Below are 18,017 nucleotides of genomic sequence, written 5' to 3' on the forward strand. Positions count from 1 at the left end.
CTCTGTTTGTTGACATCTGTCCTAGTACACAATGCCCCTGGAGTTTTCAAAGCAGAGCCAACGCACTGAATTTTTTTGCTTTCCGTCAAAAATTCTGTGGTCATGCCATTCATTTTAAATCTTAAAAGTATCATTCTGCAGATGTGTAATATAAACAGTAGCACAGCAAGAAAACAGCAGACATCAGTGCATGACTGTGCTCAAATTTTCATTTGTTTTTACTGCCCACACTCTCTTCTTTCATCTCCAGCACACGCTAAATGATAGAAACAATCACCTCTAGACCTACACCTCTTTGCCCTCATTTATTCAGAGTGCCTCTGATGGACAAATCTCCGAAATTGCCTTGAGCTCTTTGTGAGTACATCTGTGTGCATTTTGTAAAAGTTCACCTTGAATGTTGAATTTGTTTGGTTCGTATGAATACATATTTCTTTTAAAGTTGTGAACCATAACAGAACTCAAGACTTGTTTGAACAAAATAAGTTAAAAGTTAAGGCCATCTAAGCCTCCACTTAATTCTCTCACTTTCACTCAGTGACTTAGAGAATTAATATATCAGATCAGAAAATCATTCTATTCTTTTCATATACTTACTTTTTGTTTATTTTTCTTATTAAGATTTCTTTTTCTTATTAATATTTTCTATTTATTTTACCTGTTCCTCACATAACCTTGAAACTCAAAAGAGATTGTAGAAGCCTTTCAGACTAGTAAGAGATATTCATGTTTTGTTGTATTTGTCTAAATTGATTTTTTTTTTCTTCCTTATCAATCTACAAACAAAATTCAGCAGTGAGAAAGCAATGGTTTTGGATTTTGTTTTACAAATGAAAGACTAAAATACCACAACGAGGTACTCAAAGTATTCTAAACTTTTGTGATGCCAATTATGTTCTGGTGCATCCTACATCCCACAGTGGTCCTTGAGATGGCTCTACAACTTAATTTGAGTCCATCTGTCCCTAAATAAATTTGTATGGCATGACCAGGCAGACTCATGTGTATTAGAGTGAAAGCAAAGCTTTGAGGCTGAGAAAGTTGTTCACTGAACAGTGTGACAGGATTGTGTTAACGCACAGATTTGCGGAAGGATAGAAGAAAACTCTCAGCAATGCAAGTCCCCAAGAGCAGTCTTCATCATTCTGAGATGGAAGAATTTTTTTACGACTAACAGTTTTCTTAGATCTGCCTGTGCAGACATCCTGAGCAATTGTGAATAAAGGTCCTCGGTCAGACAAGGTATCTAAGAACCCAACAGCCTCTATGTGATTGAATTCCAGCATTCCTTTGTGGATATGAGAGAAATATAACAATTGGTGAACTACTGCATCAATCAGGCCTTTATGCCAGTGTTCAAATAAAAGCAATATCTCACTAAGTGCCACACAAGAAACATCCTTCCTCAGAGTGATGCAGAAAAACTAGTGCATGCATTTGTTACTTCAAGGTTGGACTCCTGTTTTTCTTTATTATTACGCTATCCCAATAATTATCTTAAAAGCTCCCCAAAATCTGCAGACAGAGTCCAGATGAGAAGCAGCAGGAGAGATCATATTTCATCAGTTTTGGCTTCTCTTCATTGGCTCTCCGTTAAATCAACAATAGAATTTACTCCCACTTCTCCTCATATAAACAGCTCCATTGTACCTTAAAGACCTCATAGTTTGGTATTTTCCAAATGGAGTTCTTTGCTCTCATACTGCAGGCCTATTTGTGGCTCCTAGAGTTTTTGAAAGTAGAATGGGAAGTAGAGCCCTCAGTTATCAGGCCCCTCTCTTGTGAAACCAACTGCCAATGTGGGTTCTGCTCATAATATATATTACAATGATATTTGATATACATATATATATAAAATATTTTCAATAATATGAAATGCTGCAATCTATTTCCTTAGCTCATCAAGGAAACAGATTATTATAACATTATATTATATGTATGTGAGCTGTAATAGAGTCCTAAGTGAAGAGAAATAACATGTAAATAAATGGAATCTCCTTTGGTTTTGATTGTTAATAAATCAATTAAAATCTCAAAACAAACTATTCTTACTATGTATTGTAAAGTATTGCTATCATGTAAAGATGATTCTTAAACATGAATTGAGGTTCAAAATATTTTTTAGATGCATTGTAAATGAACTTGTAGAGTATGTGAAATAAATAACGTGCATTTATGGCTTTACCACAACACATATGCTTAGATGTGTTGTTAATTTATCTATTTATATTTTTTATCAAAACAAAATGATTACATAGCAAAGGTTAGAAAATCATTTTTGGTGTCTATTACAAAAAAATGCTATAATAGCTATTATAAAGTAGTTATTGTCATAAAGCTAAAAATGTTATCACTGCTTGACATTTAAAGAGAAAAAAAGGTACCTGTGACTTTAAGTTTCTCAGTACCGATGCTGATCTCTTCTTCATCTGCAGAGAATAGAACTGTCTCACCATCAGCACTCCTCACTTCAAACCTCTGACACTGAGCCTCCACCATTTCTGAACCTGAAACAATAGAGAGAAAGAGAGGGGTTCACAGAGTTATAATTCATTGGTAACATCATTCACAGCACATAAAAGTTACCATCTACATGTCCTTTTATCCAAAGCCTTTCACAGACTCATTGATGATTGAATATTTAGCTTTAAACACCACAGAGGGATTTGAACTCTGAACCAGGGCATCTACGTTTTGTCATGCTGTGACACCAGAGCCATAACAGTGCAGATATTAGGAGCTGTGTATAAGAATATAGTCCAAAAACTAACCCAATCCAAGCTGCTATGACAAATAGTAATTGTAATCAAATTACAACTCAATTTGTGAAAATCATACGATTTACTCATAATTTACATTATATGTGCTGACGGAAAATTGTGTCCAAGTGTTGTGCACGTACCCAGATTGATGGTGTTTAAACCTAAGAGGTGAAATGTCATTAACTGAGTTAAATTCCTTGTGCTCGGCTAATTTTTGTCTTGCAACTATACCATATCTCCTTTAATTTAATTGCTTTTCTTTCAGGGACAAAAATGTTTTTTTTTAAATATGTAGGATGTGAGGACACAACTTTGGAAGGTGCTTAAAACAATAGTATAGACCAACTAAAATATATTATATTCAACGAAAAAGAAGAAAAACAAAGTCATGCATCTGCAAAACAAACAACAGAATGTTTTAGTTTAGTTTCTTGACTGAAAGCATTTTGACCTTGGAAATACAGCGCAGCTCAAGATATTTGTTTTCTTATCAGTGACTGAAGAAGGTCTTGTATCTGCCTTCTTAAACTCAACACAAACCAACCATGAAGCTTTGTGTTCCATGTTGCCCTCAGTTTGATCCAAAACACTTCAGGTAGCTCTTTGCACCATTGTAAATAGTTCTCTCTCTTGGGAGCCACTGATTTAGAGCAAAATTCCTTCAGCATTAGCTGTCAAATGTTAGTAAGTGCTGAAACAGACAAAACACTGACATTGTTAAGAGAGTTGGAAAGTCTTTTTATATTGTTTTGCTGTTCATTTTTTAAAAGAAAAAAGTTACCAGCACTCCGTGAAAAGTTGACAAAGTTAGCTGCACTGATAAATGAACCACCACAGTGGTCAAAACTGCAGTTCGAGCTGTTTCTCTCATTTTGTAATTTGAACAGTGATGTGCTGCTATTTCATCCCTGTTGAACTTAAAAAGAAAAGTCTTTCTTTTGGTCTCCCTATTTCCTTCCCTCACTGTTTGGGTTCTCAAGCGATAACAAGTGTCATTTAACAAGCCAAAGAGCCTTGTCAGTCACTGCAAACTTTATTAGCAGAGATCAGTGTTAGAATAAACTCCTTTTTTCTCATGTCTCTCATTCTGTCTCATTCTGCCCAACTCTATATCCTTTCGCCCCTCATTCCTACTCACTGTGAAAAAAAGTGGAGATTTGTGATGTTAAAAGCTGTTACTAATATATGTGAAGACAAATAAATTGCAGTTTGACAGTTAGAGGTGTGAGAAATGTTTATAAAAATAAGGGAAAATAGAGGGTTTAAGTTTTAGAAGGAAATCAGGAGACATAGTGAAGCTGGATTAAATTTGAGTAAATTCCTGTATCCGATTTTTGGCTAATGCTGTTTACTTCTTCACCTCTTGTCCTATAATACGCTTGTTTTGCGGATTTGCAACATGTGTGAAGGTCGGCATATATATGAAGATGTGTATTTTATTCATGTACATTTCTCAACATATCTGCTCAATCACTAAGGTGTTCTGAAAGTGCAGAAGATAGGCAACTAAACTAATAGGAAAAACACAGTGAAACCTTGTTCTGCTTTTAGTTTAAAAAAAAGTATTGACCAAAGTGTTAAGAATGTCGAGTGAAGGTGAAAGTTCACATTACATTACGCTCACATAACAGATAATTTTATCCAAAGAGATAACAATGTAGCAGTCACAGTGCCGTGTGGATTAAGAGTTTTTCAAACTTTGACAAAACCAACATTCCTGTGGTGGATGTTTACGTATGTGGATATAAACCAGATCTTCATTTTCTTTCCACAAAGGAAAAAGAGACAGAAACTGCCTAATTTACGTTCACTTCCTGCCCTCTTAAAAGCTTTTGGGGAGTCGAACTCGCAACAGACGCTGCAATAAAATTTGGGATAGACTCTAACGAACAAAGAACTCACTCTTTGAAAAGTGGGACACTTACTATCTTATCTAGACCATAACTCGAAAGTTGACACTTTAACACCCCTTTTCACCAGCAAACCGACCAGATGGCTACATACGAACTGAGAAGACTTCACTAAGGCTCACTTTTAGTCGAATCTTAAAACTATATTAAATGTGTTTGATAACCGTGTACAATTTCTTTCAGGTTTCCAGCTTGATCACAAGACGCATATAGAGACAATTTGTACGATTCTGGCTTAAATATTGACAAATAACTGATTTTGGTGGAAAATGCCCAACCTGCCTGATGGAACCACATTGCCCCCTAGTGGTCTGCAGTGTTGATTAGTTGAACATTTAAATCCCAGAGGACTCAGTAAAATGGACAATGTATATGCAACTAGTAACTTTTAACGATGTCCCTTCGGTATCTATTTGTTATTTGTTTGGTATCCCCATTGTTAACACAGATATTGAACATTGTGTGACTCACTATTCATATGTCACGATTTCATAGATATTCATCTGAATTTTGAAAGTCATAATTGTCTTTATCATGTGTGTTATTTTGATGTCTTTATATTACAAGTCTATGTTATATCTTTAATCTGCATATCTTAACAAGATGTGGTGTTTTCAGAATCACTGAGACAAATGTTCTATGAGATGGGAGTAATGGAGAAATAAGAGTTTTCTTTGTCTAAATCCAGAAATCCCCATATAGCACAGATCACCTTACACAGACATGCACACAGTTCAAGCATGTCATTGGCTGAAAAAGTAGTGTAAGCCCCGCCTCCGAGAGTCAAAACCCGGAACCCGCGGAAAACACGCTCTCTAGTGCTCTCTGGCGCTCTTGTGCTCTCTCTAGTTCTCTCGTTTGCTGGCTCGCTTGAGGCGTCTGCTCTCTTGCTTCTTGCCTCTTGTTCCAGAAGGGTTCCAACCCAGAGTTTCAGAAGGAGATTTGAGCAGAGAACAGCTGCTCAGAGACTTTTAGAGATGGTTTAAGCAGAAGAGAAGAGCTCGCCGGAGTTTGGGAGTTTTCCCATAATCTCAGGAGAGAACGGAAGGACGTGTGGATAACGATGCAGCGGACGACCGGAGGAGACCCTCCAGAACCCAGTGAGACCCCGGAGACGAGAAAGAAAGACCCGAACAAAGAAACAGATTGAAATACTCTGAAGATGCACGTTTTACGTGTTTTTGTTCGTCCCTCGCCATCCACGTCCTTCTACGTCGCACGTCCTAACCTCCGCTGTTTCACGCCATCATCACCTTTTCCTACCAAGAAAGCCAACTCCAAGCAACCTTTTATTAATTTTCTGTGAACTTAAGTTCACTTCATCAGAGAAGCAACGGACCCACTGACACTAAGAAGATTCGACCATCTAACCCCAGCCCTCGGCACCATCGTTTCGGTTTCCCGGTGAAAGAAGCAACTGAGAAGTCCGCTAAAGTCAGCCACCACAGCCAGGAAGGCCCAGAGAGCGGAAGAGAAATCCCCTCGGACCCGCGTGGCCGCTACCATGGTCCGAACCGACTGAACAGAACTTCAGGACAGTAAGACCGACCCGTTTTCACCTTAAAGTGGGTTTGATGGATGTCTCGAGGCTTTCACAGAATGATAAATTAATCCGAAATGTCAGTATTTAGATTCAAATAGTCAGCCAACCCAAACTATTTGAATAAATCCAGTAACTCTCCATTCCCATATTTTATTTTATATTCACTAAGTGTTTTATATAATCACCCATATTCAATGCATCTCCTGTTTGTTTAAAGGTTCATGTCTAAGATCATATCATTGTAATAAACAGCTCATATATCTATATATATGTTATAATCACAGATTGTGTCGTATGCTTTCTTTACGTAATGTCTGTCCAACCAAACGAGAACTTCACGAAAGTAGCGAGATATGAGACTGAATATTAATTGAATATTAATTGAATGATTAATTTAACACCAGGATCGTAAGATTTCGAACAGTTTTCCTACCTGACTGTGACTTAAATTAAGTCAAAACCTAGGTAGGTGGTGCCCTGAATTCGAGGTAAGGTTTATTTGAGACTGTAAGAACATCTCATAAATCCTTATATTTAATAGGTATATAAATACCCGGTAACGCCACATATTTTTGGTGCCCCGTGCGAGGCGTTTTACGGTAGACTGACTTACGTGAAGGAAAGCATAAACATGATATTGGCTGGTTCATTATCTGTGTGTGAGCAATGCAAGCAGTGGCTGTGTCTGTCTTTATAAACTTAGAATGACTAAAAGCACTTTATCAGAGTAATCGTGGACGCATGATAACTCTCCAAATCCGTGGGTGCGCAATATTAATTGCACACCGCAGAAGAGCAGCCAGCTGTCCCGCTGTCTCCTCCCAGAATAAAGATTGCATGCACAGCGCAAGAAGGCTGAATTTAAAGGCCTGGCCGTAGTTGCGAGTTTCCAACACGGTTGATTTGATTTTTATGAGTATCACAAATTCAGCCGCGAGTCCCGGTGAATTTAGTCAACTCAGAGCCTCCTCAAACACAGGAGTTTTGATCCGCTGTAATCTTGCAGCCGGACATAAAAAAAAAAAGCATCAAGGTGCTATATAGAAACCCCATGAAGTGGGGGAGCGAGTTTAAACGTTGTTTAACGGAGCGTTGTGACGCCTAAAATAAAGTAATACAGATTACTTATTGAAAGTTAAAGCTGCTGAGCTTAACTCAATGAATCAGAGCCGTCGCTCCTGATAAAATAAATGAATAAAATAAATAAATAAAATACACACGGTCACAAAACGTGATCGCATGAATGACTTAAACAGTCAATTGTTTTTGTATTATTAAATAAACGACCGGAACGCCGTGTCTGTTGAACCCAGTTGAAAGAAAAAACTGAGGGTGTGTTTATTTTTAAAATGCTTACAAGCCCTAACTAAAATAATATACGGCAGTAGTGGACAGACCAATTTTGCTGCAGAAAAATTGAGTTGGTGACTCTATTCGTTGTTATTATCAAAGTTGGTGACTTTTAGAAGCATTCTGAACTGAGACCGCCGTGTCTCAAGCATTGTGAATGTTGCAAAGCTGTGTTTAAAAGTTTGTGAGCAAACTGCAACATCGCTTGTGCACTGTCTGTGAGAGAAGTTAACCCTCTCGTTCCCCAGGGGAAATGAGGCGAATTCACTGAATCCTTGAAGGACTATTGGTGGGCGGTGCTAGAAATCGTCACCAGTGACGTCACTCCTTCCTCCCTTCTCTCAAACCCGCCCACTTGAAGCTTTTTGACATGTGAGCCGCTCAGGATCACATTAAATAGGATCACATTAAATAGGATCACAAAGGAAGCTGATCATTTTGCTTGGTACTAACGAATACCAGCTATATTTGAATATTCTTTAATGCATTTGAATCAATTGTTTGACATAAACAATACCAACTTTGTTATTTGGAAACATTAATTGAAGCTAATTTATCTCAAATGTGTCTTTCACCAAATCAGATTACCTTAACAGGAACTGATTATAAGACACTAAGGCTTAAAGAAAACAACAGCCAAGAGCTTGTATGTTCCCTTTTGTGTTAGCATTAATGTTTTCCCTCTTTTTACCATAACGGTTAATGATAAGCTTCTAAATTAAATGCATTTCTTCCAGTTTTGAGTAAAATAACACAGTCGTGTTTATTTTAACATCCTTCCTTATTTGTTTCTCAAGTAAACAAATTCAAAAGGAAGAAATTAATTTCAGGAGAACAATCCTTATTCCCAACTACCTTCACATTAACCCAACTATTTTCCCTTGTTCCAAACTCAAACTTATTTTCAGAAAGAACCCTTTCTGAGACAAGTGAAAACAAGATGATGGACTTAACAAAAAAGTTGATACTGGGTTATGCCTTAAAGAAAAGATGCATTAAAACACCTGAAACAGAGCCAATCAGTTTAAAGCCATCGGCTGAGACAAAAGCTAAAAAGCCCAAAGAAGAATCTCTGACCAAAATGTTAAGTAGTCTAGCTGTGGTGTTCGTTAAACATGCACACCAAGTGATGGAACAAGCCGCTGACAAACTTAAAACTCGGTCACAGAAAAAGCCACAGTTACAGGAGGAAACCAAATTCCTCCAACACCAACTTAAAGCCACTGAGAGGGCATCCAGCCAAGCTAATGCCCAAGTAACAGAGTTAACAACACAGGTTGAAAACTCAAACCAACGAATTATTCAACTCAATGAAAACAACAAAAAGCTTGAACAGCTACTTCAAAACTGCCAACAAGAGTTGATTTCAACCCAAGTCCAACTGAAGAAGGTGGACCAAGCACAAAAACAGTCCCAGCAATCTCTACATGTGGTTCTGCAGAAAATGCAGGATTTAACAGTCAAAGTGCCAACTGATGACAAGCATCTTAATGTTGAGCAGGAACAAATGCAGCTGTTGACAGAACAGCTAAGCAAAGCTAAGGATGAGCAAACCGCCGCTCATCCACAGCAGGAACACCTATCAGATAAACCAGAAGGTGTTGAGATAGACCTACGTCAGTCTTTGGAGACTGGACATGAACAGGAAACACATGGTTTCCCCCAGGAAGACAGAGGGAACCCTTTTCCTGAAGTGAAAACAGCCTACAAGAGCTCAATTATTTCACCCCCGTCTTCAACGACAACAAATTCTTTCAGATCTGAAAAGATCGTTTATGATCCAGGTAAACCGGATCAATCATTTCCCACTCTAAAACCTCAAGTTCCACAAGCTCCTTCTGACGAAGAGCTTGACAAAATTGCTCGCCATGTGCCCAGATTCGAACCGACTCTTGGGACGCCACATGACACCCGAGCATATTTGGACGACATTGATTTCTTCCTGCGAAGGTTTCCAAACGCATCAGTTAACAACAAATTCTACTTGATTAAGGTTACATCTAGCCGCGAAGTCAGTAGATTCATTGAACGTCAACCCGATTACATCCGGAACGACTATACACTCCTCTGCCAAACACTCGAACGCGAGTTTTCAGATGAGCTGACCCCATCTGGCTTAACCGCTGCCATGATGGTTAAACAGGGACAGAATGAGCTGCCTCAGCAGTATTATTACCGCCTCCTCAAAGCTTATTTTGGTTTCAGCAACAAGGTAGGAATGGAAGAAGACATGAGTTTCAAAACTCTTTTCCTTCAAAACCTCCATCCAACTACCAGCTATCACTTAGGAGTTATAGCTAACCCTCACACTGCTACCATTCAGCAGCTACGTGAATGGGCCAGTCTAGGTTTCCAAAAACATAGACAAGCTAAACAGCCAGAACCCATCACCACACAGACCCAGAACCCTGGTTCTTGGTCCCCAGAGTTAGAAGTGGGACAAAGTGGCAGACCTCCAGCAGCGGTCCCCCACTGGCCACATTCTCAACGGCCTAAGAAAGGCTCCAAACACAACTATTCCAAATCCTCATGGCCCAGCCATGAACCAACTCATTGCCACAGTGAAAACCACAGTGTTCATTCGAACCCGCAAAAAGACATGTCTTTTCAAAATCGACATGACCAGCAGTCTGCTCAAAACCGCAACTGCAATTATAGACTTCGGTCTCGCTATAAACCATCACACACTGCATGGTCACAACCATCACCAGATCAGAAAACAACTGAGATGAGCAGAGTCATCGACAAGGACCACATCAAATCTCAGCAATGGTCTAGTGAAATAAGTGCCATCAGTCAAGATGATATTGATAGCCTGAAAAGTCTGCTACTAAAAGAAAAGAAAAGGTTCAGAACCCAACCGTGCTAACAGAGACTTAGAAATGCTAGCCTGTTCCTGGAGGTAGGACCATACACTCCAACAAACATTCTAGTAACCCCGAATACCAAACCTTTAACCATAGCTAACTCTTAAAGGAAGCAAAGAAGCTTACCCTCAAAATATCACTTACCTAATCACGATAAAACTACTCCGTAGTATCATGATGCCTCAAGATTGAATCCAGGACACCTCAGTGTTCAAAACTTCAATTTTCAAGTCTATCATCATCTGGTGACACACTCAACTTACCTTATTTCACCCATGTGACATCTACAAATGGGGGAAACTGGTCTATAACTGAATTAAAAGCCAAATTAGCAGTGAAACACTGACAACAGCTTTCACCATGGATCCTTTTAGTTAGAATATCACTCGTTGCTACTGTACAGTGAAGCCCTGTCCAGGACCGCCGCCGCGACAAATATGTTACACATTACTGTTCGTATAAAGTCCTGCGAATATGCTCACACTCAGGTAGTAAACGTGCTCATTTCCTAACTATTAAGAAATACCACATCCTAGATCATGACTCTAACATGAGCAAAATTCTCCCCTAACATTGATTTTTTTTTCCAAAAGAAATCTGCATGCTTTTACTAGGATTTTCCATTTGAAATTATATAGGCTTAGAAACCTTTACTTATGAACATTATCTTTAGCTATTAGACATTTACTACGTAGGTTAAGTAAGCTTAACAAGATTACGTTTATAGCCATTGTACGTTTATAGCCATTGTTGTGTCAGAATTGTATTAGGCTGTCTCGAGACACCCACCATAACCCTCTTGAGAGTCCTAGCAACCACCAGACTCGGACACACTGGACTTCTTCACCTGCGATTCGGATCAGCCACGAGTTCAGATCCGATTCGAATGGGGGAATGTAGCAGTCACAGTGCCGTGTGGATTAAGAGTTTTTCAAACTTTGACAAAACCAACATTCCTGTGGTGGATGTTTACGTATGTGGATATAAACCAGATCTTCATTTTCTTTCCACAAAGGAAAAAGAGACAGAAACTGCTTAATTTACGTTCACTTCCTGCCCTCTTAAAAGCTTTTGGGGAGTCGAACTCGCAACAGACGCTGCAATAAAATTTGGGATAGACTCTAACGAACAAAGAACTCACTCTTTGAAAAGTGGGACACTTACTATCTTATCTAGACCATAACTCGAAAGTTGACACTTTAACACCCCTTTTCACCAGCAAACCGACCAGATGGCTACATACGAACTGAGAAGACTTCACTAAGGCTCACTTTTAGTCGAATCTTAAAACTATATTAAATGTGTTTGATAACCGTGTACAATTTCTTTCAGGTTTCCAGCTTGATCACAAGACGCATATAGAGACAATTTGTACGATTCTGGCTTAAATATTGACAAATAACTGATTTTGGTGGAAAATGCCCAACCTGCCTGATGGAACCACATTGCCCCCTAGTGGTCTGCAGTGTTGATTAGTTGAACATTTAAATCCCAGAGGACTCAGTAAAATGGACAATGTATATGCAACTAGTAACTTTTAACGATGTCCCTTCGGTATCTATTTGTTATTTGTTTGGTATCCCCATTGTTAACACAGAAATTGAACATTGTGTGACTCACTATTCATATGTCACGATTTCATAGATATTCATCTGAATTTTGAAAGTCATAATTGTCTTTATCATGTGTGTTATTTTGATGTCTTTATATTACAAGTCTATGTTATATCTTTAATCTGCATATCTTAACAAGATGTGGTGTTTTCAGAATCACTGAGACAAATGTTCTATGAGATGGGAGTAATGGAGAAATAAGAGTTTTCTTTGTCTAAATCCAGAAATCCCCATATAGCACAGATCACCTTACACAGACATGCACACAGTTCAAGCATGTCATTGGCTGAAAAAGTAGTGTAAGCCCCGCCTCCGAGAGTCAAAACCCGGAACCCGCGGAAAACACGCTCTCTAGTGCTCTCTGGCGCTCTTGTGCTCTCTCTAGTTCTCTCGTTTGCTGGCTCGCTTGAGGCGTCTGCTCTCTTGCTTCTTGCCTCTTGTTCCAGAAGGGTTCCAACCCAGAGTTTCAGAAGGAGATTTGAGCAGAGAACAGCTGCTCAGAGACTTTTAGAGATGGTTTAAGCAGAAGAGAAGAGCTCGCCGGAGTTTGGGAGTTTTCCCATAATCTCAGGAGAGAACGGAAGGACGTGTGGATAACGATGCAGCGGACGACCGGAGGAGACCCTCCAGAACCCAGTGAGACCCCGGAGACGAGAAAGAAAGACCCGAACAAAGAAACAGATTGAAATACTCTGAAGATGCACGTTTTACGTGTTTTTGTTCGTCCCTCGCCATCCACGTCCTTCTACGTCGCACGTCCTAACCTCCGCTGTTTCACGCCATCATCACCTTTTCCTACCAAGAAAGCCAACTCCAAGCAACCTTTTATTAATTTTCTGTGAACTTAAGTTCACTTCATCAGAGAAGCAACGGACCCACTGACACTAAGAAGATTCGACCATCTAACCCCAGCCCTCGGCACCATCGTTTCGGTTTCCCGGTGAAAGAAGCAACTGAGAAGTCCGCTAAAGTCAGCCACCACAGCCAGGAAGGCCCAGAGAGCGGAAGAGAAATCCCCTTGGACCCGCGTGGCCGCTACCATGGTCCGAACCGACTGAACAGAACTTCAGCACAGTAAGACCGACCCGTTTTCACCTTAAAGTGGGTTTGATGGATGTCTCGAGGCTTTCACAGAATGATAAATTAATCCGAAATGTCAGTATTTAGATTCAAATAGTCAGCCAACCCAAACTATTTGAATAAATCCAGTAACTCTCCATTCCCATATTTTATTTTATATTCACTAAGTGTTTTATATAATCACCCATATTCAATGCATCTCCTGTTTGTTTAAAGGTTCATGTCTAAGATCATATCATTGTAATAAACAGCTCATATATCTATATATATGTTATAATCACAGATTGTGTCGTATGCTTTCTTTACGTAATGTCTGTCCAACCAAACGAGAACTTCACGAAAGTAGCGAGATATGAGACTGAATATTAATTGAATATTAATTGAATGATTAATTTAACACCAGGATCGTAAGATTTCGAACAGTTTTCCTACCTGACTGTGACTTAAATTAAGTCAAAACCTAGGTAGGTGGTGCCCTGAATTCGAGGTAAGGTTTATTTGAGACTGTAAGAACATCTCATAAATCCTTATATTTAATAGGTATATAAATACCCGGTAACGCTACAACAAGTAAGGACCACAAATGGGAGGTAATTTGGGTTCAGCATTTTGCTCAAGGATATTTCAGCATGTTGAGTGGTAAGTTGAGGATTAAACAAGCAACCACTCTGCATCCTGAGCTACAGCCATCCTTATTATTATTGTTATACCTTTCAATAGGAGAGGGGCATCCAAAAGTCCTGGCTTGATGTTGCCAGAGTCTAGAATTGACACCAAAAGACTTAAATACAGCTGAGCATCAACACTTCCTGACCAATCTGGCTGAGCTTCAACAGCTTCCCCATTAAGAAAGTAGAAAAAAAAGAAAGTTGTTCCACACCTGTAGGATCATCCCCAAGAAGACTTGAGGTTTCCTGTGCTACCAATGCTACCAAGCGAAGGGTCAGAATACTTGTTTAAATTTACCTGTGTGCATTTCAGCAGGCTAACAAATTCTGGCAAGCAGTTTTTTACTTTATCATTGTGAAGTATTTTGTATCGACTCATTAAAAATATATATATTTTCAGATAGGTCTGAAACAACAAAATGTGGCAAACTTTAAACTAATTTAAGGTGCATCTAGAGAAACAGAACAAATGCTTTTAACAAATGGGCAATATCAGACATTTCTTTAAGTATTAATATCAGATGGAGGCGAATGCCGCAAAGCTTAGATTAGATTTCCAGCATGGAGTGGATTGGAGAAAAAGTTAAAGAAATAGCGAGAAGTAATCATATTAGGGGAGTAATCACATGACCTGGAAGAACATCGCCAGGGGAGTCTAGACAGTTGCGATGATGTTGGTGATAGGCTGAAAAGCTGTCTGAAAAAGTGATGGATGAGATGTGATGCAAGACTTATGACTGGACCAAAGTGACATGCACTGAAATGACAGCTGACAGCCGCTAAGAAGGGAACATTTTTTTGACAGCTACATGCTTCTGGCTACCACAGGAAACTGATTGAGCTTGAATCTGCAAAAGGAAGACAGGAAGAGACAGACTACATATATAAAAAAAGGGAATAAGCATGCTGTTAATCATGAGTGAAAGACATGTATAAAAACATTTGGTCTTTAAGTAAACCCAGGGATAAAAAGAGGTAAATATATAAATTTAAAACTCTTTGGGATCATGCCAGCAGCAACAACATTAGGAAAAGGAAGGCAGAAGAGAACTGCAGAGTGATCGCTGGTGGAAAAAGCTGAGCACTTTTCCTGACAGCAGTACAGAGTAGCATTGGAAAATGAAGCAGTGGGTGTGCTAAATTTAAACTTTTTTGGTTTTAGTTTAGTTTTAATTGATGTGTCAGAAATCATCTAAACTGTGAAATGCAAGAGAGCCGTTTGAAAGCTGTGCTTTTAATACAATGTTTAATATGTCAGTTGTTATTTATCAAAATTGACAGCTGTACAGACAATGAAGTTTAAAAGGCGTGAAATGACCCTCTGGGGACTCCCATTCTGTAATCATTTTCAAAGTGATCCAATTTCTTTCAAGATAGCGACAGGGATATTTAAATATGTATTGCATGCTGCTGTAGTGCAATATATAAATAGTTATAAATAGAAGTGCTTTTGGACAATTAATTGGCTCCTGGAATTGTCTCTTCCACTGATCACACTTAAGTAATTCTGCTGCCACCAATAACAGCAGGAGTCCTCGTTAAGTAGACATAATAACTGATAGACTGATTTAAATAATCACTTCCTGAAAGGATTTCCTCTGCATTCACAAGTGCCTCCCTCCGCAGGATCCTCCAGCAATAATGATGCTTCAGGAATACCTCACTGATGAGGTGAGGTGCTGGAGGATGGAATGACGTGAAAACAATATCACAGAAGCCTACAGCTCAGTGCATATGAGTGAGGGTCCGAATCATATCTGAATATTTGACATGAGCCTCAGTCTGCTGATGTAGTTCCTTGCTACATTTCAGTGCAACAGGGGCAAACTTGGTTATATCATGACTAAATGCCACAGTATGAATCAAGCTCCACAAGTCTATATGACTAGATGTGAAATTAAAATAAAATATGTGTCTGTTATATCGGATTTTATCTCAGTGCACAACACAAATATCTGCAAAGGCATGTTTCCCTTGAAGCAGTTTCAAAATCAAATATGTCCGTGAATGTGAATGAATGTGAAATCTCAAAGGACTGGAGGGCACCCAGACAGCCCACACGATGCAGACAGCATTTTGAACAAACTTTCAGTTAGTCACCATTTACTTATTGAATTAGTTGATAAATGCATTGAAACCTGATGCACTCTCTACCAATGGGCACAGACATGCTCATATATGTTGCATCAGGTCTTACTGGGCTAGGCTGTGTAATTTGAAGGGTGTTTATTTAAAGCTGCAGAGATCAAGAGTTTTCTACTAATGGTGGGCTAGAAGAACACATGTGAAACAGTTTGCTGCAACGATAAACCTGCTAAATGTCTTCATCTGACTGCAGTTGTCTGCAGTGCTTCAGGGCTTTACAGTTGGATTTGAGGAACACAACATCAATGGTCTCACCATCTTACTGTATCTCATCAATGTCAGTTCAAAGGAAGGCTATTTTTTCTTAGCACAGAGTGGCAGACAAAGTGAGCAACTAGATGGTATATACAGGATGAATATGTGAAATTTATACCTCTTCACAAGAGATCTAAAAAGAGCTGCTTCAAGGATAGAGACTATTGAATTTAAGTAGCTAGAAACATATCTTAGAATAAAATTTTATGGTGTGCGCTGGCTTTAAAGTAAATGTGTTATTCTTTATCATGTTTTACAAGTTCATACTCAGAAGTGCAAGAAATGATGGTGGTGTTATATAAAGAATGTATGTTACCCCTTACCTGATCTTTTTTAAACTTAAGCACATACTTTAAGCTGCTTTTATTACCTAAACGCAACTAGGAAATGGAAAAAGTCTCACTTAGTAAAGTGTGGTATTATTAGTACTATTTATAACCTGGAAGTTTAAAAGGAGCTGTTGGAACTTGCTTTGGTGTACTATAACTTATATCAGGCCTGTCTGAAGGAGAACTAAACAAAACTTACAATTCCGTTAGAATTCTAAGTTAAACAGGATTTCCAATTTATATTCTGCAATTAACGAATTGCCTATTAAAGAGGTGCCAGTGTAACTTTTACGACTGCATATTAAAGCATAATAAAAGTGATATGGGTATGCTCTCGTGGAGTTTAATTCAAGGCTTTAAATTAAGGCTTCTAGCAATGAGGGGACATGATGGAAGAAGACACTGTAAAAGGATTGAGGGGTAAGTACAATGAAGAGTGTGGCTAAACCAAGTAAACACTTCATGCATGGTTGATTTTTCCCAAACAGTGCAAGATGAATTTTTAATTAAAATCAGCTTCAGTGCATTTTGTCATTATGCCTCCCTACACCTTCAGTTCTCTTGCCCTCACTATCTTTCACTTACGTTCCTGGAGATTAGAGATCATGGGAGTTGCTTAAACAGTATGGGACATTCGTGTAAACATTTCTCCTCCAGATGTGTCTTTGGTCGCATCTACAGCCATGCATATTTGCATATGTGAATACTAATGCACTCTTGAGCTATGAAACACATCTAAATTTAGGTTGGTCTTGTCCTTTGGCTATGTAGAGAAAGTCAACCATTTTCTGTCTCATTTAACCCTCTACACCCCATAGCGGCCGTTGCCGGCCGTTCTTTATTCTCCCATAGCGGCCGCCGCCGGCCGGCATGAAAATACACGTCTTACTACGGGAAAATGATGTTGCTGAACTGTAACTACACACTTCACTAGTTCACAACAGCTTAATGAACAGATTGTTGTATTAAAATATATATGTTTGTATTCAATTATTTCGAGATATTGTCATGTTTTTGAGGGATTTCTCTTGGCCGCAGTTGAGACTGATATGAGAGCGGAGGTTCTGCGTTTGGGCGCAGCTTCACTAGCCGGCTAATTGTGCTATCTACTGTAGTTATGTTTGATATTGGTTCGCAGTGTGCCAAGTATTACTTTGTAGCTACCAGCTTTGTTCATTATTACTCGATTACCTCAGCCACTCAATTCAAGAAAATCAAGATCAAGAAAATGACAGCTCCGAAAAGACCGCGGATGTTTACCTGGCAATTTGCACCGGTTCGCAATTGTCCAACTCGGATTTCAGTGACACTAACGTAAGTTGTAAATGTGATTTAGATAGATATACAACCTAAATTTGAGACGTAGTGGCCAACCTTGTCACCTACAGCCGTTTTGATTAGCCATGCTAACTCCAGCTGATTTATCGTTAGTTATTTGCGAGCTTGCCGGTCAGTGTCCTTCAACAGAGCATACACCAGACTACACCTGCACCAG

The 18,017-nt window shown here is 39.0% G+C and overlaps 1 protein-coding gene across 1 annotated transcript in view; it reads right to left on the reverse strand.

Moving 5' to 3' along the window:
* LOC142378896 (zeta-sarcoglycan-like) overlaps positions 1 to 18,017 on the reverse strand; it is a 352,977-nt gene that overhangs the window by 61,679 nt on the left and 273,281 nt on the right. The window contains exon 5 of the mRNA XM_075463875.1: positions 2,385 to 2,507. Coding sequence (XP_075319990.1) covers positions 2,385 to 2,507 — 123 coding nt within the window. The remainder of the gene's footprint in view (positions 1 to 2,384; positions 2,508 to 18,017) is intronic.

The sequence above is a fragment of the Odontesthes bonariensis genome, chromosome 4, assembly GCF_027942865.1.
Source record: "Odontesthes bonariensis isolate fOdoBon6 chromosome 4, fOdoBon6.hap1, whole genome shotgun sequence".
Classification (NCBI taxonomy): Eukaryota; Metazoa; Chordata; class Actinopteri; order Atheriniformes; family Atherinopsidae; genus Odontesthes; species Odontesthes bonariensis.